At 42.6% G+C, this 9,699-nt stretch overlaps 1 protein-coding gene across 1 annotated transcript; it reads left to right on the top strand.

Annotated features, from left to right (window-relative positions):
• Positions 1 to 3,932: 3,932 nt before the first annotated feature.
• Positions 3,933 to 4,765, top strand: PPY (pancreatic polypeptide). Its single transcript, XM_036753685.1, has 2 exons — positions 3,933 to 4,117; positions 4,705 to 4,765. Exons 1-2 carry the CDS (start codon positions 3,933 to 3,935, stop codon positions 4,763 to 4,765), a joined length of 246 nt encoding a protein of 81 aa, XP_036609580.1.
• Positions 4,766 to 9,699: the final 4,934 nt, after the last annotated feature.

Here is a 9,699-nt window from a genome sequence, read left to right as displayed (position 1 = left end):
TCTCAAGTTTTCTCAGGCCAGAAAAATATCCACCCTGACCTTTTGTTGGCCCTGCCATTCCAAGATTTGATACGACATTATTTTAAAGTTGTTTGGAGGGGAATGTTGAGAGAGTTCAGTTGGGTTGCTGCCTCTAATCTGCCATCTTAGGACCCAACCTCTTGAACTCCCAAAGTGGCTCCCAAGGCTTGAAATGTCCATCTCAGGATCGTCATTTGATCACCTACATTCAGGAAAGAAATCCAAGTCAGAAGTGGCAAATAGGGTTTTGAGATACAATTTCTCATGTGAGCCAGCTCACGTAGCTCATGTAGGCAAGCATTTGTACTGCCTGTCATGTTCGAGCAGTTTGCCATTCCTGCTGGATTGGGGAGGGCACCCGTCTGTTGAGAATTCGGAAGAGTCCAGAGGAGAATAGTAACATTATATAATATAAAGTATAAATAACAATGGCTGGAATTTATAGCGTGTCTTAAGGTTTGCAAAGTGCTTTTAAAAATTATCTTAATTATTCTCACAACAACCCTGAGAAGTAGGTGTTCTTATCATACTCAATTTACAGATGAGGAAATTGAGGCAGACAGAAGGGAGTTGCTTAGGTTCAGACAGCTAGTTACTTGGTCAGCATTTGAACTCGGGTCTTCTTTAGGTCCAGTGCCCTCTTTGTCCACTTTAGCTAGGTGGTACAGTAGATAGGGAGGGCTCTGGGCCTGGAGTAAGGAAGACTAAGTTCAAATCTAGCCTCAGATACTTACTAGCTAAGTGACCCTGGGCAAGTCAGTTAACCCCTGCCTGCCTCAGTTTTCTTAACTATGAAATGGGAATGATAATAATAGCACTTACTCCCCAGGCTTATTGTGAGGACCAAATGGGATAATATCTATAAAGAGCTTAGCACAGTGCCTTGTACACAGTAGGTGCTAAATAAATGCTTATTTCCTTCCCTTTCCCCACTTTGCCACCCAACTGGACCTAGAGGACGGGGTCATTTTCTTAAAAAATGGCTTCAGACTTCATCCAACCAGCTCCTTCCCCTTGGATAATGTTTTCCTTTTTGTACTGAATCCCAGACATTTTCTAAGGATTGACTCAAAACTTTGAAGTCACTTATCCTTTAATTTGGGGCTCTCCCCGCTCAGCTGGGGCCCCTCTTTGCTCAATCCCATTCAGCTCAAAGTCCCCTTGCCTGATTGTCTTGTCTCTGGGCCTCCGGCTGGCAGTTAGTTTTGGGTTAGGCCTCCATCTGGTGGCGTACTTTGAATATTGCAAGACTTGCAATATTGCAGGACCCAGGTAAGGCCTGGGATTTCACAAATTTACATTCAATCCAGTCCTACAAGCTTGTATTAAGAGCCTACACAATGTTAGGCACTGGAGATGCCCTCACGGCACCTGTCTAGGAGTTTCTTCCTTTTCTTTCTCTTCCAGATTCTCTTCTTATTCCTCCTTCTCTTCCCTTCTCCTTTTTCATTCCCTTAACCATTATTCTGCCTCTCCCCCTCCCCCAAATACGATCTTTCTTCTCCCTTAAGAGTGAGGGGAATCACACGCTCCAGTGGCTCCTGTTGGCAGCCATAAAATAATGTATATTTTTACAGTGAAACAGTAGTGAGATCCAGTATTGGCGATCTATGGGATTCCTTAGAGTGATGAGGGAATTGAAATCTACAGTCACAGGGTAGACTAACTGACCTCTCACCCTTCTTCTCCCCCCAACCCCCTAACCCTTGTATCTGAATCCAGTGACCTTGACTAGGAGAGGAGCCTGGGGGATGATGGTGAGCAGGGTTGGTGGGGAGAAAAATGGAAATATATTCCAGGGGAAGACTACTTCATCAGGAGGCTGGTTAGCACTGGGGGAATGGCTTGGGGCCAGGGGGGGGGTCCCCTAGATTCAGTTATTGTCACAAAATCTAAGGGGCCGTCGGTTTTCCCTTTTACCATTCTGTCCCTCCTCTGAGTGGGGACCGGAGGGGGGGAAGTTGGTGAAAGGAGAGGGATGATGAAAGTGAGGAGGCGGAGACTTTGGGGGAGGTGGGCAGGGAGGAATATAAAATAGGCAGAATGAGTTGTGGGGAAGACCCCAACTAACCTGAAGCCCGGTACCTCGTACCTCCCGCAACAACAGGCTAGCTCACCCCCTTGTGGACTCAGGGTAAGTGGGGACAAGGATGAAGAAACCGGGGAGTGATAGTTCTGTCCCTTGGGTTTAATAGACTACTTGGGAAGGGAGGCTTTTGTGGGGTTAGAATTGGGCATTGGAGGCTGATACAGATGAAAGAAACTTGGAACTGGGGGGACAGTGCAAGGGTACAACTGGGGGAGGTTTAGATGTGGGAACTGGGTTATAGAGTACCCCTCTATAGGGTGAAGGGCTGAGGCTCTGGGGCTGGAGTTTTTCTCTTGGGACCTCCAAGAAATCTGATTCTTGAACCAGCTGTCCTGTGTACCAGTAAAGAGGCAAGTCCTAGGGACTCTGGGGTAGGGGTGAGTGGCCGGTCTTTTGAAGGGAATATGTCCAGGTACGTTCTTATATCTTTGAATGTGCATGACTGTGTGCATATATATCGCCAAGAAGGTGTGTATGTGTATGCCTGTATAGCTGTGTATCACAAAGGATGCTCCCCCAATGCCCGGGTCAGGCTTCCTACAATTTCTCCTTCTTCAGGAAGCCCTCCCTAGAATGAGTCAATGTGGGCATATGTTCTCCTCCTCCCATCCCCGATTCTCTGCTTTCTGGTAGTCACGTGAATCCATTTTCCTTTGCGGGAACTCTTAATGTTAGGTTGTCCATGCATCAGTCAGTCCTTACATTCACCAAATGTTGGGGTTGGTCATTCTGAGGCAGAGCTAAAACTAGGAAATTTGGTATCGAGGACAAACTCCATACGGCAAACCTCAAGTCAACTTCAAGACAAATTCAATGGGGTTAGAATTCAGAACACTGTTCTGCTGGGGAAGGATGCACAGCCCACAACTCCGTAGGCAGTCATTGGGACTCCTTAAGCCCATTTTGCCAGGGAGACTAGTGTCTGAGGAGTTGGTGAACAGGCCCCCTGGGGCATATCATCCACCACGAAGATGAAGCGTACCTCCTTGAAGCTTTCTATTTTAACAAATTATTATTGCTAACTGGAAACTAAGCTCAGTTGTTTCTACACTGCTTGCTGAAGGACTGATTGTAAGTGCTATTAGTGCTTTTTGGATTTCAGCTACTGGGACAAAGCCCTGATTGTCCCACCCAAGTTATGTCTCTGTACTTGTGGCACGGAGTTTCTGTGCATGTGTCCCTTGTCCTCTATAATGCAGGCCTTGGTCATGCACTACTTTGGAAAGTGAGGGGTAGAAGAAGATGAGTGAAATATCAGAAGAGTTGGGCAACTGGGAGTTCCGCTCTTATTCTCTCTTTGGAATAACCATTGAGTATCCAGTTGAACAGGTGTTCTCTAGATTCTTAGGCATCTGGAACATTTTTATATTGTGCTCTCTCTCTCTCTCTCTCTCTCTGTCTCTCTCTCTCTCTCTCTCTCTCTCTCTCTCTCTCTCTCTGTTCCTTCTTTGTTCCTTCCCCCCCCCCGTCTCTCTCTCTCTGTCTCTCTGTTCCTTCTATCTCTCTCTGTTCCTTCTCTCTCTCTATTCCTTCTCTCTCTCTGTTCTTTCTATCTCTCTTTCTCTTACCCCTTGTCTTTCTCTCTGTCTCTGTCCCTCTCTTTTCATTTCCCTCCCTCTCCCTGAATTCTCCCTCTTTCTCTCCTTTCATTCTTCTCTCTTCTCTCCTCCTTTGCTCCATTCATTTCTCCCTTATCCTGACACCTCTTTTCCCTTCTCCCTTCTCCTTTTCCCTCTTTCTTTCCTTCTTTATCTCCATTTCCCTTTGGCTTCCTCACCTGGCCTTCTCTTTCGACTCTTCCCTCTCATCCTTTGTTCCTCAGATGGCTGCCTCTCAATATTGGCTCTCTCTTCTGGTCCTCTCCTGCTGCATGGCCCTCTTGCTGCCGCCATGTGCTCAGGGGGCCCCACAGGAGCCAGTGTATCCTGGTGATGATGCCACCCCAGAGGAGATGGCCCTGTATGCTGCAGAGCTCCGAAGATATATCAATAGGCTGACCCGGCCCAGGTGAGTGAGTCACTGGGGTGGGTGGGGGCAGCTCTGGGGTCTGTGGGTCTGGAAAATGGCAAAGTCAGGTAGTGAAGATGGTATATTCCTCATAGCCAGGAGGTCTGAAAACAGAGGTTTTTAACTGGGGACGTTGCAAAGGTATGTGTCAGATGGGTAATCTCTGAGGTCCTTTCCATCTTTGCGATTCTGGGTATACGTACAGCATGCTTATGCATGTATGTGAGCAAATGCATAAGTGTGAGTCTGGACTACTTTTCTTAACAGTGAGACCTTAATGTTAATGTCAGATACAGTGGGGAAAAAAAGTCTACAAATTCCCACCAACTCTGATCCTGGAGACCAACCACACCCCTAGTCATACACTTCTCTAATAGACACACAATTCAAATCCTACCCTCTGTTCTAGGTAGAGATTAGGAATGTCATTCTCAGATGGGAAGAAGGGGGCCTATTTGTGTGCCTTAATGACTGTATGCCTGAATTTGTGAGACTAAATGTTTGTATGTGTGTGAGCATGGCCTTGTCCAGGTGGTGGGGGTGTAGACAGCTCTGGCCCCGGATATATTTCCCACATCACTCCGCAGGTATGGGAAGAGAGCAGTGGGTCAGAGAATCTACCAGGACGGGGTGGATTTCTTGGAGTAGATGGTTCTGTTGCAGCATTCCCAGGTACCAAGTACCCCCAAATCTCTGAACTTCTCTGGATTGGGGACAGGGGGAGGTATAGCTGTGTATGTATGTGTGTGTCCTCCAGAGCTAGGGAGGTAGAGGGGATGGAGGAAGGAGGGAGAAGCTGTTAGATGAGCAACAAGGCCCTCAGGGACAGGATTAGGGTCCCTTGGCAAAGAATATGGGCAGAGTCTCTGAGGGGATGGGGACAAGATATCATGCTAACTGGGAGAGCTTTGTCTCTGACCTGCCACCCTAGTATACCTTCTCTTCTCTTACAGGACACCCAGTCAGCTGAAACTTTAGTGTTCCTGGTTCATTCCCCTCTCCCCATTTCCAGAACCCTGTAGGAAGTCCTGGTTCTAGATCCTATGGCTCTGGCAGAAGCTGAGCCATAGAATTCTATCCTCATCCCCAAACCATGCTTAATAAAGCTGAATAAAATCACAGTCCCTTTGTCTCTCTGTGGGTTTCTCTTTATAAACCGATTCCTTATAATTTATGGAGTGATTCCATAGATATTATCTGATTTGATCATGAGGTAGACAGGGCAGGTAGAATTTCCCATTTTACAGATAAGTATACTGAGGCTTATTAGCAATAAGAAGCTTGCCCAAGGTTTATCAGTGAAAATGTAAGGAATAGAATCCGGGTCTCTATGGGGTCCATGAGGGGTGGCTATAGTATAATGGAGGGACTCAAGGGTTGTGGTGGGGGGAGGGGGAGATGAAGCTTTAGGACTTCAGCAAAGCGGGTGAGGCCTATGTTGGGGGCTATTGTAACCACTGCTCTCCTGAATATTCTGAAAACTGGATCTAGAATCCCTTGTTACCTTTCTCAGATTCAGACAAACCATGGTCCATGGCCCCATTCAGTACAATCATATGTATTGCAAGAGTCACTGATCCATACACAAAAGTGTAGGTACATAAACAATGTAAATAATGAGGAGGAATCAAGTAGGGAAGGCAATCTCTATCCTCACCCTCCTCCCCACCCCCATCTCACACACACACATAGACACACACACACACACACACACACACACACAGAGATACACACACATGTACACACACTATACTCCGAGGTTATAAAACCATAGAATGCTCAAGGCGGAAGGGATCTTTGAGTTAATTTAGCCCGCCTCTCATTTTTTGTAGCTAGGTGACTCAGAGGATCCCTAGAACACTGGATTTGGAGGCAGGAAAACATGAGTAAAAAGCCTACCTCAGACACTTAGTAAATCTGTGATCCCAGGTAAATCACTTAACCCTTCTCAGCCTCAGTTTTCTCAACTGTAAAATGAACATAATAATAGCCCCTACCTCCCAGGCAAGGATGTGAGGATGTGATGTGAGGATGCAATGAGATAATATTTGTAAAGAGCTTTTCACAATTTAAAGTGCTATACAAAAGCTAGCTGCTATTATTATTTTACAGTGGGAGAAACTGAGGCTTTGAGAGAAGAAATGACGGCCAAGGTCACACAACTAAGTTAGTGTCAGAGTTGGGACTAGAAACGAGGTCTTCTGATCTCTCTGTCTCTCTGTCTGTCTCTCTCTGTCTCTGTCATATTGCTTCTTCATCCTTCATTGCTAGCTCTCTTCTTGATTGACAAGGGATGATCTTCTTCAGAGCTTGGTCTTCCTTCTTAAGTCTACCTGAAAAAATCAAAGGAGAGGTGAACAAAATTGAAAACAAAAATACTAGAAACAAGACTAGAAACATTTTTTGAAAAAAATAAATCCAACAAACAAACCAATAAACCATTAGCTAATTTGATTAAAAAGAAGAAAACCAAATTACCAGTATCAAAAATGAAAAAGGAATATTCACAACAAATGAAAGAGAAATAAAGGATATCATTAGAAACTTTTTTGTTACTATATCACAACAAAACCAACTTAGATGAAATAAATATTTACAAAAATATAAACTATCCAAGAAGTAGAGAATATAATTAACCCAATGTCAGAGGGAAAAAAATAAACAAGGCATAGATGAACTTCTAAAGGGAAAAAACAAAACAAAACCTAGGACCAGATAGATTCACAAGTGAATTTCTATCAAACAACTAAAGAAAAATTAATTCCAATATTAGATGAACTGTTTACAAGACTAGCAAAAGACAGGATCCTACCAAATTCCTTCAATGACATAAATATGGTCTTGATACATAAAACAGGTACAATCAAAACAGACATAGAAAACTATAGACCCATATTGTTAATGAACATAGACATGAAAATTTTAAATAAAAAAATTAACAAATAGACTAAAATTACACAAATATTTTATACTATGACCGAGTTGGATTTATATCAGTAACATAAGGTTGGTTTATTATTAGGAAAACTATACACTTAACCATATTAATGACAAAAACACATGATTATGTCAGTAGATGCAGAAAAAACTTGACAAAATATTTCTGCTAAAAACACTAGAAAATAAAGGGATAAATGCACCTTTCCTTAAAATAATAAATAATATATGTTTTAAACCAAGAGTTACCATTATATACAATGGAGATAAACTAGAATCTTTTCTAATAAAATCAGGGATGAAACAAAGATGTCCATTTTTGCCACTTCTATCTGACATAGTATTATTAATGCTGGCAATAAGACAAGGAAAAGAAACTGAGGGCATAATCATAGGTTAAAAAAAAGAAGCATAATTGTCACTTTTGCAGATGATATGATGGTGTATGTAAAAAACCCTAAAGAATCAACTTAAAAATTTATTGAAACAATTAAAACCAGCAAATTTGCAGGATCTAAAATAAATCCACAGAAATTCCCAGCATTTCTGTATAATAGCAATAAAAGTTAACAAGAAGAAATAGAAAGAGAAATTCCATTTCAAATCACTACAGAATGTATAAAATACTTGGGAGTCTATCTTCCAAGATACACATAAGAACTACATAAATATAATTATAAACCATTGTTTACAGAAATAAAGGTGGACCTAAGTAATTGGAAAATATTAACTGATTATGGGTAGAGCAAGTCAATATAATAAAAATAGTAATATTTTCTAAATTAATTTACTCATTCAGTACCATACCAATCAAATAATCTAAGGATTACTTAATAGAACAAGAAAAAGATAACAAAATTCATATAGAGGCAAAAAAAAGGGTCAAGATTCTCAAGGAAAAAGTAATGAAAATAAGTGGGGGGAAAGGGGGCCTGTCGGTATCAGATCTCTAGCTATATGACAAAGCAGTAATTCTCAAAACAATTTTGTACTGGTTAAAAAAAAATAGACATATAAGAAAGAATAAGCAGAGATGAAATTCTGGCCAAGATCCTCTAGTTTCAAATCGTCTAACAAGTATTAAGTAACTATCGTGTACCAGAAGCTGCCCACTGTACCACTCTGTCTCCTGATTCTTCTCTTTATGGATGGCATTGTGATAGTTATATCAAGCCCTGTAACACTATATAATCTCTTAGATTGGTCCATAATTCCTCAAAAGAATTTAGCCTAATATCTGCATAGGTAGCTGTAAGCATAAGGAGTTTGGTTTTCCAGGATCCATGGCCATAGTAATCTTCCCAGGTGTTAGATATGAGTTCTGTGGTTCAAAACACCTCCAGCACGACCTGTGTAGATTGTAAGGGCCAGGTGTCGCCTATTTAGATTGTAAAGGTCAGGACCCAGAAGGGTTGGAGAGTAAGTATAAAGCAGGTATGCACTCCTCAGTGAGTGGGGAACCTTTAGGGTCGAAATGCACAAGGGAAGATGCTGTGTGTATTTGACCAGCCCCCATCAAGGCTTGGAGGGGAATCTGTGTTTGCCTCAACTGGCCCACATTGAGGCTTGAGGGCATTTAGGGGAATGCACAAGTTTTGCCTATCTCCATTGGCCCCATCTAGACATAGGGGGAGTTGCCCCACCCCCTCCACTTCTTGCCGGCCCCTGTGACAAGTGTGCTTAGGGAATACTATAGGAGTTGGTGCTCAGCAACCCTTGTGAGAAGGTTAGATAGAATAAAGTCTACATGGTTTAATTAAAGTAGGATTGTTAACCCCTTTGAAGTTGTCTTTCCTTTATGAAAGCAGATCAAAGAACCTGTGCTAATTAACCCTTCCACATTGTGGGGGTTAGAGATGCAGAGCCTCCACGATCTGGAAAATCCACATAAAATTTTTTGGCCCTCCCTTTGTACCAGAGAAGAAGTCTGAATTTTTTTCTTTTTCTTTTTTTTATGGGGTATTGACTGTGCCTTATTGTAAAATTTAGATTAAGTATTTGATCATAGGCTCTGTGTCATCTGTTGGCCTGTGTCATTTTCTGACATGAAACTCCCCCCAAATTCCCACTTAATTTCTTATGCCTCCCTCTTTCCCCCCTCCCCATACAGAAACTGCAATGGGGAAAATCTCAAAGCGGAAGAGAAATCTGTGTCTTCCTCCTTTCCTCCCCTCCCTTCACTAAAGAAGACCACCATTTCACACACACACACACACACACACACACCCCATACCATGCATTCTTCTATCTATTGGTTCCTTCTCTGGAGTTGGATAGCATCTTCCTTCGTAGGTCCTAACAGTAAGTAAGCTTGAATAGACCTGCAGCTGGTCTGTAACTTAAAGTCTTAGAGAGAGCTGCCTGGAGCACTAAGGAAGCAATTTGGAATAATACGCAAGTTACTAAACAAGCTCTTTGACTCAATTATACCACTGGTAGGCCTATAGCCCAAAGAGATTGAAATGGTAAGAGAAGCTCCTATATGTACAAAAATATTTAGAGCAGCTTTTTTGTGTGTGGGATGGCAGCACCCTCTGCCCCCCCTCCAAAATCCCAGAAACTAAAAGAATGCCCATCAATTCCCAAAAAATGAATGGCTAAATAAATTATAGTAGATGAATGTTCTGTAAGAAATGAGGAAGTGG

This window comes from Trichosurus vulpecula, chromosome 4 (genome assembly GCF_011100635.1).
Source record: "Trichosurus vulpecula isolate mTriVul1 chromosome 4, mTriVul1.pri, whole genome shotgun sequence".
In the NCBI taxonomy this organism is placed as follows: domain Eukaryota; kingdom Metazoa; phylum Chordata; class Mammalia; order Diprotodontia; family Phalangeridae; genus Trichosurus; species Trichosurus vulpecula.
The sequence above is the reverse complement of the archived record's forward strand: the minus strand, read 5'-3'. Positions and strand labels throughout refer to the sequence as shown.

Excerpts from the sequence above, each read along its gene's own strand:
- PPY (XM_036753685.1), top strand. The coding sequence starts at position 3,933 with ATGGCTGCCTCTCAATATTGGCTCTCTCTTCTGGTCCTCTCCTGCTGC. Across the intron at positions 4,118-4,704 it reads AATAGGCTGACCCGGCCCAG|GTATGGGAAGAGAGCAGTGG; the intron begins GTGAGTGAGTCA and ends ATCACTCCGCAG.